The sequence below is a fragment of the Manacus vitellinus genome, unplaced genomic scaffold (assembly GCF_001715985.3).
Source record: "Manacus vitellinus isolate BGI_N305 unplaced genomic scaffold, ASM171598v3 scaffold_57_pilon, whole genome shotgun sequence".
Classification (NCBI taxonomy): Eukaryota; Metazoa; Chordata; class Aves; order Passeriformes; family Pipridae; genus Manacus; species Manacus vitellinus.
Window position 1 is genome coordinate 302,588 of NW_021940666.1, and position 27,724 is coordinate 330,311.

The window sequence follows — 27,724 nt, forward strand, 5'->3', positions numbered from 1 at the left end:
GCACAGAGCCCGCCGGGACAAGGGCTCTGCCGGGGAGTTGTAAAAGACATCTGAAAGGATTTTAGACATCGGAGAGGATTTGTAATCGCTGGGCCGAAATAGCCACGAGAAGATGGAGGGAAGGGTGAGGGAAATAAATTCGGCCCTGCGTTAGCCAGGGACAAAATAGCTGCGACCCCGCGCCATCCTGCTTAACCACCATCGCCCGGGTTTAACCACCCCGAGGAGAAACGGAGCCTTTAACCCACCAAAGCTGGGTTAAACCACGTTGGGCTTTACTCGGGCTCGGCGCCCTGCGGCACCACCAGCCCCGCACACCCCCGCACCTGTGCGTGCCCGGAGAGCCGGGGCAGAAGGGCTGACACCTCTGCACCTCCCCGGCCCTGGGCACCGAGGCCCCGCAGGAGCCTGGGGAAGGCTCCGTGGCGGGGAGCAGGGACGGTGTTCCGGCTCCTTGCCGGGCTCTGCCAGGCCGAGCTGCCTCGATGCGGGCCTTGGGGGATCCCCTCGACTCGGGTTTCCCTTCCCGCACGTGCAGCACTGCGGCTTAGCCACAATTATTTTCGGCGGCACGCAGAGAGGGTGCTCCTCCTTCGGCAAGGAGCAATTCGGCAAAGGGTGTTTGCCTTTTTTTTTTTTTTTTTTTTTTGTGGATGGATAAAATGTTCTTGCTTTGGCTCTCCTCAAGGTTGAACTCCTCTTTTTTTTTTTTTAGACGGTTCCTCCGACCGTGGGAAAGATGCTACCTTGGCTCTGCGATGACATTTCTGCCAAGTCTGGGATGGGGTGGGGGTTAGGAAACTAAGGCTTTGAAACCTCTGCCCAGTTTTCTTCTTCTCCTTCGCCTTTCATCCAGCTGGGCTCCTCCAACAACTGGATGCCTCCAGCGGGCCCTGTTCTCCAACAGATGTACAACTTTCAATTATTTTCAGCACATTTTAATCAGGACTGGTTCTGATAACGCCCTAATTAAAGAGACCTCGCTATCGGCAGCTCGGTTCAGAACTCAACTTTCTTATCACATTCCTGAAGCTTTGGGTCAGGCAACACCGGAAAATGCGGCCAAAACCTCGTTCTGCTCTGAGCTGAGTTTTGAAGGTCACCGAAACTGTGTGGCGGGCCAAAAGTAACGTAGAAAGTGTCAGTGTTTTCTGAAAGTTAAAAAAGAGGCACAGGGAAATGGGGGAAAGGGAGTTGAAGGTTGAGCCTCCACCCTGAGGGCTGAGGGAGGAGATAACGAGCGAGAAACAGCTGTAGGATGGGAGCCCGTAAGGTACCGGCTTGTCAACGCTGCTCGAGTCGCCGCGACAGGAGCTCTGCTCTTAGGGTCAGGGCGATGTGAGAGACATGTGGCTGGGAACAAGCCAGTCCCACTCCTATCCCAGCCCCGCAGTCTCAGGGCCGACCTAAAATCATCGAGAAGGTGAAGGTTTCAAAGTCTTCTGGCTTATATTTTTTCCCCTCCCCGTTGCTCCCTTCGTTTCTCCCGCTCAGCCGCGCAGGTTAATGACATCCTGTGATGTCGCTGGATCCAGCCTGTCTGCAAAGAGAATAAAATGGAGAAGCAACATTCGGATGCCTTTGCTGCCTCTGCATTTTATTCTCCCTGAAACCCGCTGTGGTCACCGACCGGCGGCGGTGAAACAGAGACCTGCCCTGCGCCGAGCACCCGGCATCGAAGGGGAACTGAGAGAAGCGCCTGAAAACAATCCCGAGTGCTCCCTCTCTACTAATAAAATCCCTCTCCAGCCACACAGCCCATCCAGACGGGTCTGTGGAGGATGACCGTGCTGGAATAAGCAGGTTAAGGGAGAGGAGTGTGAGGGAGGAAGCGGTCGTAGTCCCTTTGGTTTCTTTTCCCAGCCCGCGTCGGACTTTTTGTTTTGTTTTGTGGTTTTTTTGTTTTGGTTTTTGGTTTGTTTTTTATTTCTTTTTTTTGAGTGACTCTTGGAGGAGCTTGGTTCTCGGGGTAAATGCTGATGAGCCGAGAAGCCTCCGAGATAATATTACTTTGTAATTACTTTTTTAGCTGAAGTTGTTTAGCCAGCTCCAAGTCATTAATGAAAGTTGGTGTCCAAGCACCTGATTTACGATTCCGTGTCGGCCCGGGGTCAGCAGAGGTGGTCTCTTTCCATCTGAATCTGCTCGGTGTAGGAAACAAAATAGGCTGTTTATTATTTTGGAGAGCAATTTTCACTGAAAGGAGGAGTTTTATTTTTGCATGTAACATTCCGCCTCTTTATTGCAGACTCTTCAGAAAGCGGCTCTTAAAAAAAAATAAAGAAAAAAAAAGCAAGATTAAAGGGTAACTTCTAAATTGGAAACGCCAGATGAGTACACTAAGCAGATGGGAATCTTCCTCTTTAATAAGAGCAACAATTAATGAAAACATCCTTTTTATTACCGAAGCCGATCTGTTCTCTTTAAGCACGAACGAGACTTCCGACTTTCCGCCCCTCGGAGCGGGCAGCCCGGCTCGGCTCTGCCCGCGGCGGGGGGGTCCCGCGGGGGTCCCCGCGCCCGCAGCCTTGCGAAGTGCGTGTGCTGAGAGGGGCGATGGGAGAGTGAACGAAGGGGGCACGCTCTGGCCCTGTCCTTTTCCTCAGCGCCGGCAGCAGCCCCGCGGGTGCGATAATCGCCAAGTATTTGGGAGCCCGCGGCGCTCGGCCGGGCGTGGGCTCCTCTCTCTCGACGCCTGCTCGGAGGGGCTTGTCGGGGGGCTCCTGCTAACCCCGCTGTGGTCTCTTCGGCAGGTTACAGCACCGTGGCGTTTGACGGGACCCCCAGCTATGGCCACACGCCGTCTCACCCCGCCGCTCAGTTTACGAACCACTCCTTCAAACACGAGGACCCCATCAGCCAGCAGCCCTCCCTAGGTAATTTCAGCCTCCGCGGGAGCCCGTCTCGAAGGACTTTGCCGCCCGGCTGGCAATCCGGGGTGGCTCCGGAGTCGCACCGCTGCCCTAACCCCCTGCAGGCCTGGCACAGATGCTGGAGGACGGGGCCCTGGAGCCCGCTCTGCAGCGCAGGGCGAGTGGAGGGGCGGCCGGTCACCGCAGGGGTTAACTCTTTGCCGCTTTCTCCGCAGGGGACCAGCAATACTCGGTGCCTCCCCCGGTGTACGGCTGTCACACCCCACACGACAGCTGCACGGGCAGCCAGGCCCTGCTCCTCCGGACCCCCTACAACAGGTACCTCCGCCGGCAGGGGAGCTTTGCCTTCCCTCCTTTCGCGCGGGTTGTTGCTGGGATGCGGTCTCTCTCCCCCGCATGCCGTTCAAACAGTTTGTCTTTTACGCAAGGAAACAGATTTATTTTTATCCTTCTCAAAAGAAAAAAAAGGATTCGCACGTAAAAACCAAACCGTACCAAACAAACCCAACCCAAACCAAAACCCCAAAACCAAACCAAAACCCAACCCAAACAAACTAAACCTCCAAAAAAACAAACCCCACAAAACGAAAAAAAAGACTGCGCGCCTTCCACCCCGGGCCCCGACGTGTCCCGGAGATTTCCCGGTCTCCTCGCCCTCCAGAGCCGGAGTTCGCGGGGGACGGCGGCCCTGGTAGAGCATCCCGGGCGGGCTCGGGAGAGCCGCTCTCCAGCGGCAGGTGCCGCCCGCCTCTGGGAGAAGGGAGCCGGGCTGCCTATTCTCCTTGGAACACTCCTGCCCGGTAGCCCGCCGGTGCAAAAACTTTGGGATTTACCCTTAACCACGCCGGTGGGATTTACCCGGGACAGCCCAGCTGACTCTGGGGCTACAGGGACCCGCTGCCGGCCCGGCCCCTACGCCTTCTTCCCGCAGCCCCGGAGCTCTCCCTCGAGGCCGGGAAGGTGTGGGAGCGCTGGTTGGTGAGCAACAGTGATAGGCAGAGCGTGAGGCACGCAATCAAAACTCAGGTCCGTCTGAGGGCTTCGTCTTGCAGACCAAGAGCCCTTCCGGTGGCTCCCAGAAGTGATGGGAACTGGCCTGCAGGGAGGTTATTTATTGAAATCGGGGCAATAAACCTATCGGATTTCCTTGCTGGGAGAAAGGTGCGCCTGGAGCTTTGCTGCAAGCAACGAAATCTCTTTGCCAACAGATGGGCCTGTGGCAAGCGCGGCTTCCCGTTTTTTTTTTTTCGGTCTGACATGGGGGCTGGGCGTTGGAGTTTTACAATGTGTTTAGTGAGTAAAAGAAGTTTCCCAAAATTTATTCTTCAACTTTTTGTGAACTTGGAGCCAGTCCCGTATCTTGGAGTTGCTAAGTAACTCTCGCACACAAAACAATGTGCCTCTGAGAAGGAAGCCGCGAGCGGCTCCTCATGTAGGCCGGTTATATCATCTCTGATTAATCAACACTGGACGTGAGACAACAAAATTCTGTCACTTCCAGAAGCCCCTTCGCTAATGAACGTGAGTTGACGTCAAGGGAAGGAGGGAATGAGGTAATGAAGGAAGGAAAGAAGTCTATCCAGAGAGATTAGCTTGCAGAATAATTGGCGGGGCGAACTCCTGCGCTGAAGTGACAGAGATTGCTCGCCGTGCAGGGAAATCTATAAATATGGTTTGTAGGGAGGCTCGGAGACGGCAGTTCCGAGCGGCCGCGGGCAGACACCGTTTACCCAGTCCCACCAGACCCCAGGGCTCCCCATCGCCCCGCTCCTGGAAGCGGCAACACCTGGGAGATGTGATTCCGATAGGAGATCGCTGATAGTGTCGAGAGCTCTCTCCTCCATGTGCCTCCACTGAGGCGGCGTGGGGCAGGGGGTGAGCACAGCGGTGTCACTGCCTTAACACGGCCACCTCCCGCCCAGCGCTTTGGGACCCGCACCTGAGGTCGGATTTCCTCCCGACCTCAGCCTTGATCCTGCCCTACTCCCTGGAAGGTTTACGGTTTACTCCGATAGGATAAGAATTTAAGCCCTTAAAGCTCACAGAAGCCAGTACTGATGTGTGGGGGTGTAAGTCAGGCAGAACTTGTTCCACGTCGAGGGCAGCCTCACAGAGCTCCCGCATGGAGGCCCGCACAGGTGGGCGAGCTCGGTGCGGCCTCCCCTTAATAAAGGAGATTAATAAGTGTCCTCCTAATGAACACATTCAAAAACGCCTAGGAAAAAACCCGATCTTCCTAACAAACAAGTGTGCTTCCTGTGGATGAGTAGTTGCGGTGCAGAAAGGGAGGGGATTCATTTGCCGCATCTCCAAGACCCTGAAAAAGGCCTCACTTCCTTATCCATATTTATATTGATTTGGCTAAGTTGTTTTTTGTTTGTTGTTTTTTGTTTGTTTGTTTTTCAAGACCGTATTTATTCCGCACCTCCTTCGCGAAGGTTTCTTTCACTTTTCGCAGTTCGGGTGAAGTTTGACAGCTCTGCTTTGACAAGTGATTTGCTCGGTCGCCGCATCCGAGCGCCGGGGCCGGCCGTGATGGATGCTCATCCCTGGAAGGGGGGGTGGTTCATCCTTCCTCGAACTGGCTGGGGACGGCAGGCGCTATCGTTCGCCTTGAGCAGTGGAGAGGAGGGTGATGTGGCGGAGGAGACGAGGTCGGGAGGTGTTGCCTCTCTCTCCGGGGGGATGCGCCGGCCGGTGTTTGCCCTGCAGCACCTCCTCTCTGGAGTAGCTCTCGGGCGTTGTTTGTGGTCCCTCGCCCACTCCAAGGTGGATCTGCTCCTCCTTGCTTAGTCCTGTCAGGGCCACACCCTCGTGTCGAACACGGCCCTAAGGGCGATGCCTGGGCTGGCAGAGGTGAAGCGAGAGAGCACCGCGAGGAGGTGTAAAGGAAGCCACCTCCATCTGATGCTCTCTCTTCCCGCTCCTCACCATCTCCCCGGCTGGCTGCAAGGGACCGCTCTGGGCTTCCCCGCTCCCCGAGGGACCCGCGCAGGGTCGCGGGTGGGCGTGGGCAGGAGGGTCCCTCCGCCAGCACAGCTCCCGACCCGGCTGGTGCCCGTCTCCAGTGCGGGGGCACTCGGGGAGAGGGCCTCGCCATCCCTCCCGTAGCGAGGCAAAGCACTGGGGAGGGCGGCAGCTTGAAGGAAATGGTTAAAAGATCGTAATTCTTATACTGGAAGCAAAACTATCTCTGAAATCTCTCGCCTCGGCAACTACTTGCTCTCTGTTTATAGCGCGGCCCGCTGTGCTGCCAAGGAGCCCTGCGCCTGTGGTTGGTAGCTGGACACGGATGACAAACCCGCGCAGATCACAAGTGTGCGTTTGTGAGTCCATTAAAATGGTGATGTGAACTTTTCTACCTCGCGCTGTTTAATGTAGTAAACATGCTCGATGTTGAAAATTTACTGTGAGTCACACTTGCAAAGACTCTAAAAGTGGAGGAGTCTCAGTTCAGATTATAGCTGTTTCTGTGCAGAGGTCAAGAACTCGATAATACTGCAGTGCAGGCCAAAACAAACTCTATATGATCTACTACTGGTTTCCTTTTAAGTTCCCTTTTCGCTCAGCGTTGACTTCCTTTTATTCCACTCCAACTTACATTAATCCCCGTTGTAGAAATGTTCCCCCCCTTCCTCTCGTTTCTCTTTAAAAGCATCTCTGTAATGAAAATAAGTTATTTTTAGTGTCTTCTTTGTGGCCGTTAGAAGGGCCAAGGATTCAGATTGGAATCAGCGCAGGCATATCCCTGGAGACCCCGCTTTCCTCCTCCTCATCATTCAAACCTCATCCAAAGCCGAGATTTTGAGCGGAGCTGTTAATTCCATGAGATCATCTCACGGTACTGTCAATAATAGGCCATGGCCAGGTGTAAATGGCGTTAGGGACGCCCTGTTCTCTCTCGTATCAGATGCGAGGTGTTTAATCCCAGTCGGTGCCCGGTGGTCGCCGGCGCGGCCGTTCCTGCCTCCGGCTTTAAGGGGCGCGAAGCCCGGCGATGCTCACCTGCCTCCCTCCTAGGGCAGATTCCCACGATTTAGCCAAAGCTTGGACAATTCCGGTTTGTTCGAGATGGAAACCTCGACGGGCCGCGGCTCGGCATAGAAAAAGGGTTTCTCCCCTTTACGACTGCCAGCAGCAGAGATCGCACAGACCGCCTCTGCAGCCCCTGTGAGGGGGGTGCGGGTACCCCTCCGCCGGCACCCCTGTCCCGGGGTATTCCACACCCGCGAGTCGGCAGCGTATCCCGCGGGAATCCGCTCTCGGGGCCTCAAGTCAAACTTCTCTTTCTGTTCCGGGTCCGCGCCCGGGCACCTGCTCCCCCCTCACTCATCCCCGGCTCCTGCCCCACCGCACAGGGAGGACGAGGGGTGCGAAGGCTGCGGGTCTCTCCTGCGGCCGTCCCGTTCCGGAGGCACCGGTTGTGGTAGAGCGGGGTTTAGCCCGAGTAGCGGAGTTCCGCTCGCCCTGTATCTCCCAGTGCTTCCCACGACGCCCAGCTTTCCCGGGAGCCGCTCCGGGCTCCCTTCGGAGGCTGAAGGCAGCTCGGGCTCCGCCGTTCAGCTGCGGCTGCACAGCCAGGAGCGAAGCGCGGCCGTACCGCGGGGGGGGTCGGGAGGGATTTTGGCCAGGGGGGCTGCGGTGTCCCCTGACCGCGGGCACTGCGCTGGTTTGTTTTGGACACTGTCACCCAAAGGCGGCATGGAATACAGTGGCTGCGAGCTGTGACAAGATGAATAAGTGTATTGCTTTATGAAAAAGCAAAGGAGGGGAAAAAAGTGGATATTGTGGGGGAGGCTCTTATAAATGAACTGTCAAGCGAAAGAAAGTTAAAGGGAAATCTCCTGCTGTAAATGCATCGGGCGGGCACTTCTAATAAAAATCAGGGTCCTGGAGGAATTAATTACAGCAGCATTACAGGAAGAATTCGTGGAATTGCAAAACGTAGTTGGCACAGACCAGCACGGACTGCTATTGCAAATGGGGAAACTGCAGGAGAGTTTAACAATTCCTGAGCTGATATGCAGGACATTGTAGTAGCATAATAGCACTTCAGACATACTAATGAATAATAGTGTCCAGTGATACTGACAAATGATATTACGCATACTTCGAGATTGAAGTCACCTAATTTGTTTTTATATGCAAAAGCTTCCCACTGGAATCTGGCTTTTTTAGGTCTCTTCTACCTGCCACGAAGTAAAAAAAAAAAAAAAAAAAAAAAAAAAGAAGAAGAAAAAAATACCCTCTTCTAATAACAATGAGATAAATTCACCGCCTAAGTCCAGCGATTTTAGGTGTGATTAATCAACGGGGAGACTTGCGTTTATTGTGCGCGGCTGTTCCCCGGCATCAATCACATCTCCCGGCTGAAGGGCTGGGGGCTCCCGCCTCGTCCCCCCGCCGCTCGCCGGGGAGCTGCGCTGGCGGGGAGACCCCGGAGAGGGGAGCCCCGCAGGCGGCCCGGGGGGAGCCGCTGCCCGGGAGGCGGCACCTCCTCGGCCCGCTGGAGATTTTGCCGGGCCGGGCGAGCACTCGGGCACTCCCGGGGCTCCGCGGCCGCCTCCCGCCGTCCCGCACCGCGGCCGCGCTGCCCGCGTCCTTTGCCCGCCCGCGCGCCGGGCTGCCTTCGGTGGTGTACCGGCGGGGAAAGAGCCTGTTCCAGCGGCGAGCTTCGTTTATCGCCCAGCCACTCCATTTTTCTCCCGCTTGTCAAGCCCCTCTATGTAGTAACATCCATCATGAGTCACGATAGCTGTTTCACTCCATTACCCACGTGGTCCCTCACACTCCTGGTTAAAATAGTTAACAGATTTGACTTTTTAAAACAAATAATCCGCTGCGTTAGTCCACCCGGCTGCCTATATTCGTTTTACTCATTTCAATATCGGATATTATGTGTGTCAATATCGGATATAATTTTTCTGTAAGGAAGAAGTTTTATGTCTCCATTTCCAGCTGTTTAAAAATCGTCAGGCTTGCAGATTCAAAGGGACTTTTCGATCCACAGCCTTTATTTTCTTCTATTTCCTTTTATTATTTTTTTTAATTCATAATGCGTAGATAGAGGGATTATATAAATTTACTTTCTGCTATTAGATAGTAATAGTTAAAACCAATAACAAAGAAATTGTTGATATCTTGAGGTATTGTTTTTTATTTGGTATCTGTAACTTTAGTTCTAATTCTACATGTTTTCTCAACAGTGACAATTTATACCAAATGACCTCGCAGCTTGAATGCATGACATGGAATCAAATGAACTTGGGATCCACACTGAAGGGGTAAGGAGCTTTGTTCCCTTCTAACCTGTTGCCCTAGTGTAGCTGTGTTACTGAGCTAACTTAATCTTGTATTTTACGTCTTGAATCCCATGACTTGCACGAACAGAATACTGTCCGGTCCTGAGAATGGCTCATCATCTGGCTGCAGTTTGCCGGGATTTTGATAATCCCTGCAATAGCCTGGGCTGAGGGCTGGGGTGCCGCGCCCATGGAGCCCAGCCCTGGATGTTTCAGGGCCGAAGCGCCGGAGCCGCCCTGTCCCGCCGGGGTCGGGCTGGGGTCCCCGGGCAGGGCAAGGCAGGGATGGGCTGTGCCCGTTCCCAGTCCCTGGGCCCGTCCCAGAGGAGCAGCCGCGGCCCCTTCGCGCTCTCCTCCTTGAGCTGTCGCCCCCTTCCTACCATCCCTCTTCCCTTTCCCTGCCTTCGCCAGGCCCTGCGTCCTGTGTCCCGGCCCGGCCGCCTCCCGGCTTCCTTCCTCCCGGCCATTGTCCGCCCTCCCACCTGCCGGGAAGAGGCTTCCGGCCCGCCTCCCCCCGCCGGGGCTTCCTGCGCCTGGGCGGGGCAGGAAGGCTCCGAGGCGCCGCGGGGCCCCGCCGGGGTGGCGGCCCACGGAGGGGGGTCAGGCTCCGGTGCCTGTGCCCGGTGCCTCCGTCAGCCCTGCCGGGGTTGGGGATCCTCCGGCGGGTGGGGCAGGACCGAGACCCGCGAGGCTGATGCACAGCCGTGTCCTCACCTCGTTTCGTCTGCGATCGCGACCATGAGTGACAGAGCCACCTTTCCATCTTAGCCAAGAGAAAGCCACGGAGTAGATAATTCGCTGCTCTGAGTAGATAATTGGCTGTGAAAACTCCCCCCGCTGAAGGCGGGTATTGCCAGGTTTGAGATGGTCTCAGTGTCTGTGCTTGTGTTGCCCCAAGTGAACAACAGGAGAGGCCGAGGAAAGCCTTGCATAGCTCTGTGCTTTCATGCATAGATCTGTGCTTTCATGCAGTTGTCCATAAATGTCAAAATTCTTGTTCAAGGTGGGCTTTGTGTACAGTGCTGTCGTGTAATGAAGGAATAAAATGTTATGGATCTACTTCTAGCTCATTCACAAATGGTGGTTTGAAGGTTAGAGGGAGAAGATAGTAACATAGTAAACTATCTGTATTGAAGTGAAGGAAAGAATTGAGCCTGAAGAGGTCTGTCATGGAGCTCTCTTATGGTTAGAGAAGATCCAAAAATCCTGCAGTTGTGTACAGTTCACTGTCTTTGCTGCTGATCCCCTCTTTTAAAGGTTATTTCCTACTTTTTTTTCCCACATAAGTGTTTTTTATTTCCTCTTTAAACTGTACCCTTTAAAGATCAGTCATTTCAGTATTAGACACTGTTTTGTCTCTTCTGAAGAAAATATCCTGCAAAATGGAGAAACACATCAACCTTGACCGAGGTCCAAGTTATTAAAGCAAGGAAGAGGTTATTCTTTGGGGAACTCAGTGAAAAAAAAAAGTCACAATAGAAATATTAAAGGAGTACTGAACAAAATAAATGGCTTCTTACTTGTCCAGGAGTCAGACTGTTAGCAGTGTAAAGTATGTGACCTAGGATGCATGAAAAGGGGGGGAAAAAATCAAGATGAATGATCTATGGTAAAACAAAGCTGAAAGTTTTGGTATAGGCCAAGATTGTAGAATCTGTGGAAAATCAGTGCTAGACATAGCCTCATCACTGGTAATATGAGCCAAAATAGTTATCTGTCTTTTCTGGCTGAGAGTTACAATACACAGTACCTCCAATCTCAGTTGCCATGAACATAAGGTATTCTTCCCCAGATTTACATCTTCAAAATATATGAACTGTTCATAAGTGATTTCCAGGCGTTTAGTATTTCAGATGCTTTTCTCAACCTTGTAGTTGTAATTTAAGAATTTTGGAATCAATCTTTCTGTTGAAATATGGAGCTTCTAGATTCTGTCCAACGATGACAGTCCCTATTTAGCTCCTCGCCTTCAGTTCTCCCCAGCAGTTCTTCCTGGCTTCAATAAGGCACATTATAAGAAGGAAGAAGACGTTGCCAGTGAGTTCTGCAAACAGTTAGAGAACTCTGCAATTATATAAAACTTACAGGTCATACACTTTATACTTGACAGCAGCCCAGGTCAGTAGCTTGCTTTCTGGGTTCATGTTCAGCACAAGTTTAACACACTGAAATGGAGCTGTTGCCATGCATTTCAGGCAGTGTTAGTTAGCAGTTTCTATGCTGAATTTACCTGGCAGTTTGTCTGAGAGCATTCTAGTTTTAGCTCTTTACGTTCTTGCCAATATTTGAGTGATGAGCTCCAGAATCTCCTCACCCCAGATTAAAAGTTCGAATTTGAGGAAGGAGCACTGCCAGGTGTCCAAAACTGTGTCCTTTTCAGTCATTGTGAAAACCATTCCTGTTGAGTTGCAAGCTTAGGAACAGTCCTCTCTGTGTGTGAGGAACTGACAGCAAGAAGTTCTTTTGTGTCAGTGGAGTTTAGTCTTTGAGTGCTTTCGGTAGCTGTAAGCATTAGGAATCTGTGGAAGGCATGGCCTGAGACAAGCAGAGGTGAGCAGTAAAAGGCATGGAATAGAGTCCCTGACCAGCCATTGCTAAGTGGTGAAGAGAGACATCTAAGGTGAAGTGAGATGTTGTCTTCTGGCAGAATACAGCAACGTGACGGACTGGCAGGGGAAGGGGAGAGAGGTGTAAATGGGGAAGCACATAGAAAAGGCTGCAGCCACGAGTTTTAGATGTTTCTACTTGCTGGCAAACCAAAAGGATGTCTGATGGCCCAAGATGAGCTTCTCTCTTCGAGGAGCTGTCCCTGGAGAAGAAAACAACCCACTGCTTCTACCACAGAGTCCAACTGACTTGAATCTGTGTTTTAGATTTTCGTTTAGGTTCTGGATGCCAACTCGATTGAGCTCTGATTGAGCTCAGGTTGTTCTTATAACTCAGGTGAGGGAAGAACAGTGCCTTGTGAACTGGTGTGTTGATTGTGTTGCTTGTTTGTCCTGGGACCTCTCTGTCACCTTCTGAACTTTGGGTAGACAAGAGGGAAGGTGGGCTTGTTGTCTGTGAGCTGGCAGCTTCAAGAATCCAAAAGGAAAGCTTCATTGCTAAGGCAATAAACACCCCTGGGAGACTGGATTTTATCTCCTCAGGCTGTTTGCTGATGATTTGTTCCTAATTTTGTGGTATTTTGTTTGGAGCTGCTGAGATTAGATTTATACTGTTGCAGGAAAGCCAGTGGGTCCTTTGCTGACCTGAGAACTCAGGTCCTAGACATCTCAAAATGCATGTCCCACATTAGTGGGCACCTTTTCAACTTGTGTCTGTTCTTAATATTTTCATGGGGTTTTTTTTGTTTATCCAATATGAAAAACACTGCTTCATTGTGTAGTAGTTGTAAGAGTAGATAGACCTCATGACTATAAACCTCCTCTTGATATTTTGGTGAGTTATGCATAAAAGTGACATGAAAATAACTGATAACAAGCAGGAAATGATATGGCATGGTTGACAAGAAGTGTAGCTACGTTCCCAACAGCAATACTTGACAAAATTGTCTCTTCAGCTGCTCGAGCAAGAAGTTTTGATCCATATTTCCCACAGTCATCTGAAATTGAGTGCATAACCAGACAAAATGTTGGTTTTCCCCTTTTAGTTTTGCTTGGGTGTTAAATACTCAGCATGTTCCATGGAAATTGATATTTATTGCTGTTTTCTCACACTCACTGGAAGACATACTAGGTGTGCTCTCTGCAGAACACTTTTAAACTGCATCTAAAACAAGACAGTGAAAACTTGTTTTGTTTAGGAGTGAATTGCAAAAGCTTTTATGTTTAGCTTTGGTGGTATTATTAGTAAAATTTTGAGGTGGAAAACTTCCTGCTTAGGTTCAGTTCTGCAGTCAAGATGAACTGGAAATGGACAATAACCTACTGTAATACTGAATTGATCCTTTCCCACTTATAGCTGAGGCTCTCATTTTGAAAGTAAGTGTTGGGTAAAATCCTGATTCCACTCAGGTCAAACCAAAGAGAGACTACTGAAGTCAGAAATACTAAGATCCCCTGAAAATCCAGATCCTTCCTTTCGTCAGCCAGCTAGTTCTCTCACTGAAGATGGCAGAAGAGCTCTTATCTGTGAAATCGTGTTTTTTAATATTCCTTTGCCTTGGAAAGTACAGATAAAAATGCAGCTTTATACTCCACCCTCTGTAATAGTGTTAGACAAAAACCAGGCAGAAACAGAATCTTCTATATAACTAATCAGAATCTTTTTGCTGTCTTCATACTTATTTTTCCCAGGGTGCTAGGATGGTAAATATTTTAGCAGAGGGAATTAGCTCTACTTCTCTTCCTTTATGTTCTGTTATCAACGGCACTAGCCCACACCCTCACTTTGCCTCATTTTTGGCTCTGTTTCTAAACCCTAAAATTCCTGTTCCTGCACTGAAACACAATTAAATTGAGGCTTAATGTGGTGCCTGTTTTATGTAATCTTGCTTTCTGGCTTTTTTTTATTCTTCCAAGTCTGAATCTCATGAATCAATGTGTATTCACATTTCATCTGAAATTTTCTAACTCTCCTCAGTGTGCCCTAAAGCTTCCCTTTTTTGGTTTATGAAATAATAATAAAAAGCTTAACTCTTCAGATTAAGTTGTAACTGCTTTATACATTAGACAGGCAATTTCAGTCTAACAAAGTAAAAATGGTGTGAGAGAGAAATTGCAGCTTGATTATTTTTTAAAATATTCAGATTAGAATGTCATCTTTTATGAGGTTTTTTTTATAACCACTCAAATTGATACAACTCTCTAAAGCTGCTCTGTTTTTCATCACACATTCTCATCTGTAAAACCTTCATTTTTATTAATCTTTGTACAATCTGTACAACTTGGAGATTAATCATTTTAAAAGAGCTACTCTCCGAGTGTTAAGGATTTGCTGGGCTAATGGTAAATGCAAGCCCTTTAAATGCTCTACAAAACAGAGCCTTTCCTTAGCATTCCGTGTTGTGTAAGTATCAGCCTTTGTTTCCCAGTTATCTAGAATTACATTTTATGGCTGTGTTTCCAGGTCTGTTTCTGGCTGTCTAGATCCAGAGAATAAAATACACCGAGTCCTTTTTTCACTGACTAACCCGAACTCTAAATATTTATAGTCCAGTTCTGCCCTTGTGCAGTTCCCATTGAAGTTAAAGGGAGCTGTATATTTACAAGCAAAGGCAGAACTGGACAGTGAGGCCAAATCCTCCAGTCCTTGCTCAAACAAAAATTTGTGTTGGATCCTGGCAGGCCAGTTTGGCTGCATCTGGCCTTGCTTAGTTTTGAGTCCACTTAGGACCTGTGGAGGGATCAGTGTAGTGTCTCTCCTGACTGTAACTCTGGGCCTTACTGGGGATTTTTCTATTTTTCTTTTTTTTTTTTTTTTTTTCATTTTTTTGGTTAATTCAACTGTTTGCTCCCTGATCATGCCCCTGGCTTTAGCTGACTTCTCCTGGGGGCTGCTCAGCCCTTGGAGCAGGGCAAGGCACAGTGTAGGAGCTCTGGCTGTGCTCTCAGAGTGCACTTGCAGCAGGGCAGCGAGTGGCTCCGCTGGCAGTTCTCCAGGCCTGCTGTGGTGTTGTCTGAGCAGCCTGTCCTGCTGAGAGAGAGCATGTGCTTTGGTGGAGATCTAGACTGTCATCTAATCCTGGGAGTCTATCAGGATAATTATTCATTATTATATGTATAGATTTGGTGCCCTAAGTGTTTAAGGCGTTGTCTCTTTGCCTAGTTAAACACAGAGTGTCCAACCAGAAAAGGTGAAAGTTAAGAAATGTCCTACCCTCTGGAGATTTCCATTTAGTTAATGTACTGCAGATATAAATTCATCAGTTACTTGTATTGCTCATGTTTGTGGCACTGCATCTGCTCATTGTCTCTTGCGTGCAATCAAGCGGGTGTTTGAGTTTAATAATGTATTTAGATTTATATCGGTTCTTCTATCCCTGCTTTTATTATAGTATATAAGTTGCAGCCATATGAAACAAGCCAACTGTGCCAACTGTGGTGCACATTTTGGGGCATACATCATGGATGCATGGAGTAAAGAGGCAGGGAGAAGAAGAATTATCTTTCACAATGAGTTTACTTCTGATGCAGAGTGAAGGCTGAGGTTCAAGGGAGCAGTGTTGTAGGCATGGTTTGTGAGAACTCCTCCTTCAGTGTTCCAGTTTCCCACTGGCTGGAAAGAATATCCACCTGTTAATTCCTATCTCCCCAAAGGTCAAATTATTCCTTAGTGCTTCATAATGAATAAACAGTATTTTAACCAAGAAATCTCTCATGATCCATTTTGCTGTCATCATCCATATGGCCACGCTGAGTACCAGCCAAAGCTGATGGAAATGTGCCCAATATTAAATGAGAATTAGGGCTCCTGATTATTAAAGTGTTTCTCCTAGGGAGCTGGTTAAGGACTTAGTATATTATGAGTCTAGAGGCTCAGAAAACAGGTTTTAATCTTCACAGCTTTGCAGTTGTATGTACAGTTTCAATGAAGTATAACTAGAAATAACGTGAGGAAATATGTAAGAGGCTGAATGTTGAGGAAGTCTTCCCAAATGTGCAATAAAAATTGAGATAGAGATCATCTGGAGGATACCTCTCCTTCATAGAGCCATTCCTTAGGGCAGAGTCAGGGTCTTTGTTCTGTTTCTTATTCCTGGGAGGAATTATTTCAGAACTGACTGGTCTTTACAAGAGAGGTTATCACTGAAAGATGAAAACCATGAGAATTTGGAGGGAAAGCGGGGCTGTGTTTTATGGTGTGAGCTTTTACTGCATATTCCTGCTTCTCCTGGGAATTCCTCTTATCTGACTTTGTGTCTGTTGTTTATTGTAGTGTTTAAGGTTGTTAGGACAGGTGGGAATGGGAGGGTACATGGTTACTCAGGGTGACCAATGCTGAAGTTCATATTTACCCTTGATTACTGCTGTGTTACAGATCAGCAATAGCTTCTGCTGCAGAACTTCCTCCCTGTCGATGGTAGTTCTCATTTCATTTCTGTTTTAAAATGCACTGTGTAATTTGTGATCAACAGGTGTATCACCACATGTTGGGTGTTTTCAACATCCTTCCTCCTCCCCTTTTTCTTTTTAACATGTACAGACTTGCTGCCTTTAAATAGAGAGGAAAAATTGATGCTGGGGGGGGAACTTGAACTGATCAAATGGTAACAGCAAATGATAACAGCAAATGGTAATTTGTGACTTTTATTAGGATGCAAAAGGCCACATCTGGGCCCTAGGGAGAGAGGAGACCCTATTTATTTGGACATGGTGCATATCTACAGAAGAGTTTAATCCATTTAAATCAGATAATGACATCTTCTTTATCTATTATTACAGACATTACTACAGATCAGAGATACTTTCTTGCCATCCCTCTATAACTTATTTCATTATGGTCACCTGCTTACTGCTTAAAATTGAAATAAACAGAGCATACCCTCCCAAAAGGTGTAGGCTTTGATTTGAATAGTCAGGTGGAGCCAGGATTTGAAGCTGGTGGTGTAAAGCAGCAAAGGAATAGACCCCAGGGAACCCACTTGCCAAGTGGCAGCCAGCGAGTCGCTGTGGGGCTGAGTGAGGAGGAGCACAACCCACCCACTGCAGCCAGAGCTGCTCACAAACACTGCTCCCCTCCTCCTTACCGAGGTTCACAGACCCTTTAGACGTGTCCCATGTTCCAGTCCCACTGCCTGTTCTGCAAATCACTTAAGAGGTTTAAAAATTCCTTGTAATTCTACTCTCTGCACATGAACTTTGAGCGAAGAGAAAGGAAGGACCAGTGAAATGAGAGTCTGGGCCTCAGGGACCCCTTCAAATTGCTGTTGCAAGCATTTGGCAAAGACTGGGATAACATCCTACATATCCATCTTTGTCCCTAGATGTGTGCCCTTGGGCTTTGTTCTGCACTTTCTAATTTCTAGTGTTGTGTAAAACATGTACACTTACCACTGCCAATATATATATCTACATGTGATAATGTACACATTAATGTAACATACTCATTCAAACATAAAACCTAGATGTATTTACAGAATTTTGACATTAAGAAGGCTGCAAACAGGAAACACAGCGATGTTCCAGCATTCTGGACAGGAGCACACAGGATTTTGAAGAACAGAATTAGATGAAACATATGGCTGTGACACACACGAAACATAGCAAAAGTTGCAAATTTTGAAAATTAGTGTGTTGCGTGAGAAATCTTGAAAATTTGTACCTAGTAGGGATAGACTGTTTTTTTTTTATTTTTTTTTAATTTATTTTATTTTATTTTTATAAAGGGTTAATTTGTAGTGCATCCTGCAAGCTGATATGTGGAATAAATAGTTTAGACACTGATTTGTAATCTCTGTTTATGAGTACATGACTGCTATTCTTATAAATGTCATCACTTTCTTGGTAGTATCTGGTAATATCTGAGTCATGAGGTGCTGACAAAAATCCACTGCACTTAATGTGAAACTTGAGGCATTTTGCTCATTCCAAAAGATATTAGCAATAGCCAGCCCCACATTTAACTGATAAATAATGTGTACATGTGCACATGACACTGTTGTGCTGCTATGTGAATTTTTCCCTCTTACCTAAAATCTTTGTGGAAATACATCAGAGTTTAAATCATGACAATTTCTTTTCTTTTTTCTTTTTTCTTTTTTTCTGGACTATCTTGATGGATACTAATAGATGTATGTATGGAGTCAGTGCATTGTGCCAGTGGGAGCAGATCCATCTGAAGGCAGAGCGGGTTTCCTTTGGTGAATTGAATTTGAACTTGGATATTATGGCTATAAAAGGGAACTCTGCATATGTTATCACTGACATAAGAAATGAAACCTCTCACCTGGAGCTGGGTACTGAAAAATATTTAATTTTTCCATTATTCCCCTCTTTATTTGCAGCCATACAGCAGGATATGAAAATGAGAACCACAGTGCTCCCATGTTATACAGCTGTGGGGCCCAATACAGAATACACACCCATGGAGTTTTCAGAGGCATACAAGTGAGTACAGTAGGGCATTCTCCTTTGGAAAGTAAAACTGCTGCCTGTTTATAGCGTTAATTTACTGTTTCACTGGTATTTATAAATCCATCCTTGATTTGTGGTTTCCCTGGGTTACCAAGAAATGCTTCATGTAAATGTCCTGGCTTCACCGAAGCCATTGAACTATAACTTAAGATTTCTTTCTGACACAGTCATTTAAAATTCCTCATTTCTTCTTCTAAAGTTATGTCTGCATGGCAATATTCCTTCCATCCTTCTCAGGATGGTCCCAAACATACTATATCCCCTTTCCAGCTTCTGGCTCCAATCACTCTGACCCTGTGGAGCTTCTGTGGTTGCAGTGGACTGTGTCTGATAACTGTATATGTGTGAAACTGTTAGATGACATTTTGCTTTTATGTATCTCTGAAACTTTACTAATTTAAGCGTATTTCCTTAAAACAAATTAGAATATGTGATCGTGTCCTAATGACTAAGTAATTAGTGAGTATTTGGAAGGAATTTACCATTCACAGGAGTTAATTTCCTCCTTTCTGAGACAGTCATATCACTAATAAATACCACTGTAAAAGATATACCTTCTTAAAACTGATGGCAAAGTCATTACAGAATATCTGTCTCTTCTTGCTCTGTGTTGTCAACGTACATCAGTGTTTTTAGATAGCATCTTTTCTCCTTTTCTGTATAGTTTAGCAAGTCATTATTCCATGTCAAGCTCTCAGAAACAGGTTCCTGAGCCAGCTTTTGTTGAGTGAATAAAAGTAAGTGGCTGACATTGTTTAAGGAAGTTAATTGTCCCAGAAGGAGGAGATCATCTTTGATGGAACATTGTGACAGTGGCCAAAATGCATTAAGGCCGAACTATTCATCAGCTCCACCTAGACAGTTGTTTTTGTTTTGTTTATAATCAGGTTGTATTAATCCAAGACATTACTTTCCTTGTCCTTTAACTTCATATGAGCATTTAAAATAAAGAGGATAGTAATACTCTGGCTCATGCTTTTATCTGGTATAAGCTTAAAACTATTTCCTATGCCAGTAAGAGTTCTGCCGGGATTGTGTGGCTATACAGGAGGTCACAGTGTGAGCCATTACACATAAATATTGGTGAGAGAATTCACTGAGTTCACTGTATTTCACCTTCGAATAACTGTGACACTCTGCAGAGAACAGATTAAGGTATGATAAGGTTGCAGATCGTTAATGTAGAATCAAATAAAACTGCCTGTTTACAGTGTGATCTGTGTAAGTATCTCTTTGTCCTGGCGAAGTGCCTCTGATTGTTTGTCTTTGAATATGCTAAGTAGGAGCTGGAAAACACACAGGTTGCATTAGCAGGTCTCTGTCACTGCAGGATGTCCGGCGGGTGCCAGGAGTCGCTCCAACCATTGTCCGATCGGCGAGTGAGACGAATGAGAAGCGTCCCTTCATGTGTGCCTACCCGGGCTGTAACAAGAGATACTTCAAGTTGTCCCACTTGCAGATGCACAGCAGAAAGCACACTGGTGGGTAGAAATCACGGGGCAGCACTGCACAGCAAGGTGGGCAGGGGGGTTTTAAAATAGCATAGGGGGCAAGAAGTGAACTGCCAGGTCAGGGAACCGTGAGAATCTGTCAGAGGAATGCCTATGTCCTCTGTCCTCTGGGCAATCCCTCTTTTGGATGCAGAAGAGCCTCTGAATCTAGTGAAGAAAAACACAGAGCACCACTGACAGCAAGTGGCTCACCTCCCTCCCTCCCTTACTGTTACAGGGCATCATTTAGGGCTATGAGTTGTTTTCCCCTTTGATTTTTTTCCTTCTTTTCCTCCTCATTTGGGAACATTGAATCTTGCCCCAAATCTTATTTAATGTTGACTATTAAGAAGCTTCTTCTGCAAGAGGAATCTAGACATTTAACATCCTCTTGTTCTCCTGGGTAAGCCTTTTCTGGTTGGGGGGGTGGAGGCAGGGATTGGCAAATAGCTTCCTGGCTATGGGATCTTTCCATGAAAAACTGAGCCTGAAACCATTCCTTTGTAGGCTAAGGTCTGGATTCTCTCTGAGTTTGGGCAATAAAAATTACAGCTCAAAATGTGGAAATCAAATGCTCTTCTGCACCTTGCCAGAGAGCAGAGTTATTTCCCCTTTTGGAAGATTTATACTGTTGGACATGTAAAATTGTGATATGTCTTTAGATATGATCCTTACGAATTTTTTTGGATTGCCTCTCATATTTTTATTTATACAGTTCTTTCTGTGCTAATCTAGAAATCTGTGGATAAAATCTGTGAATTCAGATGTTCTGTTAGCCATTGATACGCCAGAAAGTCTAAGGGATGAAAGAGAGAACAGAAGGGCAGTCCATGCTGCAGTGACCTAAGAGATTGTCAAATATTTCATAAAAGATAGTTGCAAACTTTTGCTTTTGGAGATCATGTGGTTAGTTAATTGCATAAAATACTTACAGGTGAGAAATGAACACAAAGCACTTCTAATTTCTGAATGGGCAAGTGTCAAAATATTCCGATAGCCATCTTCAGCATTGCTCAGATTAAACATTCAAGATAATTTAGATTGTAAGTGGGATTTCATCTTTAGAGACAGAGGTCTGCAGAAATGCTATTCTATTTTCTGTAAATAAATTGGAAACAAGAAAATTTAGAGATCTTTTGCATTCAGTGTTTCTGCTGTATGCCTAACCAGCTCTGAATTTTAATCCTAATCACTTTTTCTTTCATTCCTCAATTGATTTACTCTGTATTTTAACAGTCATTAGTTGTTCTGGTCCTGTATTTTATTCCATTTAGTTGCTTGGCTTTCACAATGTTATTTCTGGATGAATCACAAGGACTTCAACTTATATATTTTTATTTTTTTTCCTTAGCTGTAGAAGGTTTTCAGAATTATACCACATACAATCTAGGCTTGTAGAGTCACAAAAGCCCCAAAAGACATTGGGGATATGCCTATGGCTGTCTAACACCCCTAGAGAGGCTTCTCCCATTGTCTTTGAGGTCATACATGCCCCACACTTGGTTTATGCTGTAGTGGAACAGGTTAGAGGAAAGACAGTTTTTTCCCTTCAAATGTCTTTTCTGTACAGGTGGGGCCCAGACCTTTCTGTCCAAGCATTTTGATATGTTGACAGTAAAACTTATTTATTTCTCAAATCTTTTCAAGTTACTTTCCGTAAGAGGCCGACTTGTTTTGCAAAGCTTGTATTTGCTGATACAAACATTGCTATGCAAGATTTTAGGGTTGATTGCAGCTAAACAGAGGAAGCAAGGGATGATGCACTGCTGGTGTGAAAATTGCTTGAGTTACTTGCCTGGCTGATGCATTCAGATTTAGGATTATAAGGGAGCTCTTCCCTTTATCAGCTGGCAGGATTTTGTCCTCAACCTGTTGTATGGGCACTAGACATTTCCTATTATTATGATCTGGAAATTTTACTTGCCAAATTCCCAGCTGCTGTAGAGGCTTAGATTATGATGCCCTGCATTTCCTGTCTCTTGCTGTGTTCTTAGTCCTAGTTTTGGGAGTGCTTGGTGAACTATGCTGTAAGGGAGCATCTGGAGTGGGTAGTCTGCGAACATTTCTGAGTTAACATATTTTCTTGGCTGCTTGGTGTGTGGATGGTCTGGACTTAGTGGCCATAATGGTCATTTCCAGTCCCATGTTCTTCAGGGCAGTTGAACTGACTGTTGTGATGCAAATCCATTTCCAGTCTCCTTTGTAACTCCACGTCTTTTTCTAACCCTGGTTTGAAAAGCAAAATTTGTAAACCAGTTTTGTCCGAGGGCAGATCAGTCATCACTATGGAGAATGTGTCTTGTTGATACCAGTTATGGTAGATACAGTTCACACTTCTCTGCACCTTCTTTCTTTTCTCCCTCTGCTGTTTCTGTATGGCAGGGGCTGCCTTAAGAGGCCAGTATGACTCCAGTGAGGCTGTTGGTTTATGTTGGTAATTATATGGGTGTCTCTTGGGCTCTCTGATCATCTTTCTGTTTGTAACCCAATGAACTCCAAACCCCAGTTCTAGAGTTCTCTACTAGGTAAAGAAATTGGGCTTGGTGGAATTAGCCTGTTAGGCAGAAAGCAGTTGGCAACCATAACACCTAATATTCTTAATAAACAAAAGGATGTGTCTCTTCCTCTTCTGTTCCATTGTTTCGATGGAGAAGAATCCTGGAGAGCCAATCTAAAATCAGGGGAGCTGTCAAAAGTCAGCTGAAGTGGAGGATAATTGGGTTGTGTTTGGTATACCTCTCCTTAGCCAATATAAAATTTTACTGCTCCTCCTGTAAGGTGGTCCTGGATTCACTCATGGGTTTGGAGCTCTTCCACCTTAAAGTATCTCAGTGTAGTGGTAGGTCAGGTTTTAAAATTATGAACACGTGATTTGAAAACAAGCTGTTACATATATCTAATATTAAACCAACAGATATTATCTTTGCAGAATAATGTTTGCTCTAGGTTACCTTTTTTTTTTTTTTTTTTTTCTGTAATAGATACATACAAAGACTGGCTCGTCAGATCTTCCATTCTTCACCAGTTGCATCACTGCAAAACCAAACAAGGCCCTGAAACACAAAGTTGAATTCTATAATCAGTTTTCCCCAAAGTTTCAAACAGCCTCATTTGAAAATATGTTAACATTTTGTACCCTCCAAGACTGCTTATTCATTCTCAACAATGCCTTTATTGAAACATGTACAGCCAAAAAAGCTTTTTTCTTATCTCGCTCTATTTTGCTGCAGCAGATAGGCCCCTGAAAGGAAATGCAAAAAATACATCTAACTTTTCAACAGTACAGCAAATAATGTGAGTTGTCATTCTGTGGCAGACTTCAGACACTTCCTTTCAGAAACAAATTGATGTCTAGACCTCCATAAATTTCACTTGTGGTGGAAACATCAGCATTCTTGCCAGAGACCCTTTGGTTTTAGTGCCACTCACTGGAAAAACTAGATTTCTTCTAACACAGAGCTAAGCATGTTTGCAGAGGAAATATACTCTGCCAGGGTTATTCTTTTGCCTAAATATGCTCAACTGCAGGTATGAGCTTCTACAGTGAAGTATGAGAATCTGTAGATCAGGAAGGTTGTCCTTTATGTGGTAGGGGACTCAGGTCTTGGTGGTGAATTTCTGAAGCTCTGGGAGATGTAAGTAGATGGGCCTTTGGCCTCACCCAGCATGGACTGCTTTTAGGCTGTCATTTCTACAGAGTAAAATAGGAGTACTTTTGAATTTAAAATGCAAGATAGTTTCAGCACAGTAATGACATGTCACAGCTGAACTATGGTGTGAAGATGACAGAAAATGTTATCGGTAGAGGCTTCCTACTAAATAAATAAACATACATTTTATTTAAGTTTGCTAAAGCAAATTATACTGAATAAAAAAATGTTGTATTACCGAGGCAAAGTTGTGATCATGAGGCTGTGCTTGTTTGATTAGGTGGGTATACTTATTTAAGAAAATGGGCTTAAACTGGTGAAGGAAGAATAGACCAACCATCAGATTCTCATTCACACTTGCAGTCAGTCTCTGGTTTCAAAGTCAGCCTCCACTCCTCATGTTTTCTTGTTAGTGATGGGCTTTTGCTCTTGCAGAACTCCCTAATTAAAAGCAATGACTATGAATATTTTGTGCAACTGCTACAACAGTAGGATTTTCTGTTTTCCCATGCATTTACACTGGAGAAAATGTGGACCCTTCCCCTCGTTCAGGTTATCTATTTTTGAGCAAATAAGTTTATTTTATTAGAAGCATTTATTGCAATATGTGCAAAGGTCGATTCGCACTTGTTCTGCAATGGTTGAGCTTTATTTTTTTGGAAGTATTTTGCTAAATGTTAAAGATCTGCTGTTCCCTCTATCCTCTCTCATCTTTGCTATTTCATTATGCACCAAGTTTGGCCTTTCTTTTGTGTGCCCTCTTTCAGTAATGTAAGTAATCACAGAAGCCTTCAAGTCCCAGAGGGAAGGGCTGGTGAAGCTTCATCTGCATCTCCTGTTTTATTTTGAAATTGTATGTGGTCACATGAGAATGTGACAGCATTATGGGATATTTTCACAAGTAAAGAAACTCGAGTCTTTTACTGAAGAGGCTTTAATAGTCCTGGGGAAACTAAACAGTGCTCTAACCTCTCTCGGTATAGGAATTTAATGAGGTACTAACAGGCTTTCTCTAATCTGGGACATTTCTGTTGTCCTGTTCTGATGAAACTTGAGGGAGCTACAGGCATATGACAGCTTTGGCAGGCATTTTGCTTGGCACTAGCTGACATGGAAGATGTAGAAGGAAAGGGAAATTAGGATTTCTGTCCAAATGTTGTGCCTCTTTTCGTTTATTTGCTTTTTGTTTTCCACGCACTGTCATCACATCCCTATGTAAACATTTTGTTAAATTTGTCTTTAATTTAATCAAGACTGTTTTTCAAAGTATTTAAAGAAATACTTTCATGTGTGTGCCATCAGACCCACTATGCTGTTTTATTCAAATACTTCCTTAACCATCTTTTGCGTTTATATTGCAATTAGCAGACAATCATCCTGTCACTGCATTCTGCTCTGCTGACATTCCCCCTCTTAAATCTGCCAAAGGGCTGAATTCCTTGGAAGTAAGTGGTTTCTGAAAAGCAGGCCCCCCCCCAGGGAGTCCTTGCGGTCAAAGTGTATGGAACTATTTCAAACACCTGTGGCAACTTTAATCTCTCATGCTAATAAATTAAGCACAGCAGACATGGAAATTGTCCACACCTAGGTCTGAGAATCAGTAAAACTCCTTTGGGTGACTGTCACAGGAAGTTAGCTTGTTTTGATTTCAGCTATAGCGGTATGAATTTGGAATGCTCTCCTTAATATGCTGCTTATTCCTTGTCACCTGGATTGGAAGGCCTCTGCTTTAAACAAAACTTGGAATACCAATGAAACCAGAATACATTTCCTCATCATAGTAGAATCAGAAATGTAGACATTTGCAATGAACATTTATCAAACCGATGTGTTTTTAAAATTATACAGAGAGAGATTAAACCCACTGATTTAATAATAAACCACTTCAGCTGATGTTTTTCTGTAGGTGCTTCCTACTGAACCTTTGGTTTACATCTCAGCTTCCCACAGTAGACAAAGCAGGTCCCAGCTGCACTTGTGTGTACCTTCCAGATAAAGCCTGGGATCCTCCCAGCTTTGCAGTGGGAGATGTTTCATTACTGCTTGTGCTGAGGCCTCTGTGCTATGCCACTGTAACCAGGCTTTATGTAGGAATAAATGTAATTGTATCTGAGGCTTTGGCAGGATTTCAGTGCTGTGCAAAGGGACCTTAGTCTTAGATGTGAATCAGATCTGAAGGATCATACAGCTCCTCCTATAACAGCAGTTGTTCTGGTTTGTGCTGGCCAAATTTCGCCAACCTTGCGCTTTGCTACGTGCTGGCAGTATTTCCCTTTTTCCCCAAACTCCTTGGTTGCTGCATTTCTTTTTGCATGTTTATGTGGTTGGTGAAGTCCCTTGCATTGAAAACCATGTTCATTTGAGACTAGCTTGTAGGGATTTCATTTTCTAAATAATTCAGAATCTCACTTTTCGTCCCAGAGAAAACCCACCCTGGGAATCTCTGCTGACCTGGATGGGAGGAGGGGAAGAGTTTATATGTACATGAGGCTTTGGAATAATTCATAACCTTGACTGTGGGATCCATGCAGCTACATAAGAATTTCTATTTAATAGTACTTTATGGAAGAAACCTTATTTGTGTTTTAGGGAAGAATGTGCATTTTTCTGTGGTTGAATTTTGCTCAGTTTCTTTTAATTAATTTAGTGCAGTTAATTTAGTGCCATCTACATGGATGTAATTTGTTTAGTTTTTGCTTAAAATCCAATTTAGAGCAAACTAGAAGTTGATCCTTTGTACAAAAGATGTATTACTGAGACAGGTGGAAAGGGTTTAATGTGGTTTTTACAGAAATACAAACCAAGAGATTCCTGTTCTTTTCCAGCAGAAAAAAAAATTAAAAAAAACATGCAATCTGAATTTTTTTTGTAGCTTTAACCTAATAAACTATTTTCTTAGAATGAGCAGATTTGGTATCAGTGTCAATGCAGTAGAATTGTGCCAGCCTTTCCAACAGAGTTTTATGTTTAAAGCAAATGAAGCCTGGTCTACCACTAGACTGCTATAGAGAGAGAAGACTTTCAGAGCAACAGGTTTCATCTTCTGATTCTAGTTGACATATTCACTTACTTAGTCACATTTTCTGATAAACTGTTTTTCCTTTACAGGTGAAAAACCTTATCAGTGTGATTTTAAGGACTGTGAACGAAGATTTTCTCGTTCAGACCAACTCAAACGGCACCAAAGACGACACACAGGTTTGTTTACAAGACTTCTCTACTAATTGGAGCTCATCTTTATGTGTGAATTGTGACCTCAAAGTATACTTCTAAATATATATCTAATTTTCTAATGTTGTCTGCTCATACACAATACCCACAGTGCCAAATTCCTGAAGTTAGTTTTAGGAGAGGGCTGTGGCTGGTTTGTTTAATTAACCTTTCAGCACTACTGTGGTTGTACAGGTGACTTTTACTTCCTAACAGCATCTCTTGAAACAGCTTTCTTAATGACACTACTCCATACTGTATGCCCGATATAGGGAATGTATTATTTTTAAAAACTAAACAGTTCTACAAGAAAAAGTTGCCAATGTGTAACCTGAAAAGCATTACTGTTGGTGTGTCAACAATCACGTGGCAATGCTGATAGGTGCATGTGCATAACCTGAAAGGCTTGTGGTATTGCTGTGTGCTTAGATGTGGAAAGCAGAAGTAGAGAAAGAAAAGTCACACCTTAAGCTATAATGCTTAAGGTCCTAATTCAGCAAACCACTCAGGCTTAGCCTGAAGCCTCTGTTGAATTCTACCAACTACAGAAGGACTCTAGGAGCAGCAAGGAGAGAACCATCAAAGACCTGTCTGGTTGAGTTGCAAAAATAGCCTGGAAAGTGCATGGCAGTTCACATCCAGCAGAAGGGCAGCAGCAGCCATCAATGGGTCCAGATCCTGGCTAGACTCTTTCTCGGTGAATCATTTAATGGGGGAAATGTTCCAAGACAACCAAAACTACTTGTGACTTCAGTTCAACTTCAGTATGTTCTCTTTTGCACGTACACCTCTCTCTGGAAACCAATGAGACAGCCCAGTTCAGTGTTTCAGGAGTTCTTGGGGGTCTTCCATTGACAGGGAAGGCAGCTGCCCTTCTCAAAGTCACAAAAGAGGAGATGGTGATGGCTCCAGCCCTCTAGCTGGGGGTGGAACTAGGAGGGCGCTGCGTGGAACATGAGAAAGGGCTTCAGAGTACTCTGAGTCACAACAAGAAATTGCGTCTGGGTCTCCTGTATTTCAGGGATTGGTCTGGCAATTGGTTTACTCACTGCTCTTCAGTGAGTAGTAGTTCTTCACAGGTGGATTTCTACCTATGCAAGATGTTCTATCTCACTTAAACAG

General features: G+C 45.5%; 1 protein-coding gene across 1 annotated transcript in view; it reads left to right on the top strand.

Moving 5' to 3' along the window:
* The first annotated feature begins 1,386 nt into the window (after nucleotides 1-1,386).
* WT1 (WT1 transcription factor) overlaps nucleotides 1,387-27,724 on the top strand; it is a 31,703-nt gene continuing 5,365 nt past the window's right edge. The window contains exons 1-7 of the mRNA XM_029963266.1: nucleotides 1,387-1,423; nucleotides 2,754-2,876; nucleotides 3,089-3,191; nucleotides 9,080-9,157; nucleotides 18,123-18,225; nucleotides 19,583-19,733; nucleotides 26,501-26,590. Of these exons, the coding sequence (XP_029819126.1) occupies nucleotides 9,096-9,157; nucleotides 18,123-18,225; nucleotides 19,583-19,733; nucleotides 26,501-26,590 (406 nt within the window). The 5' untranslated portion in view covers nucleotides 1,387-1,423; nucleotides 2,754-2,876; nucleotides 3,089-3,191; nucleotides 9,080-9,095. The remainder of the gene's footprint in view (nucleotides 1,424-2,753; nucleotides 2,877-3,088; nucleotides 3,192-9,079; nucleotides 9,158-18,122; nucleotides 18,226-19,582; nucleotides 19,734-26,500; nucleotides 26,591-27,724) is intronic.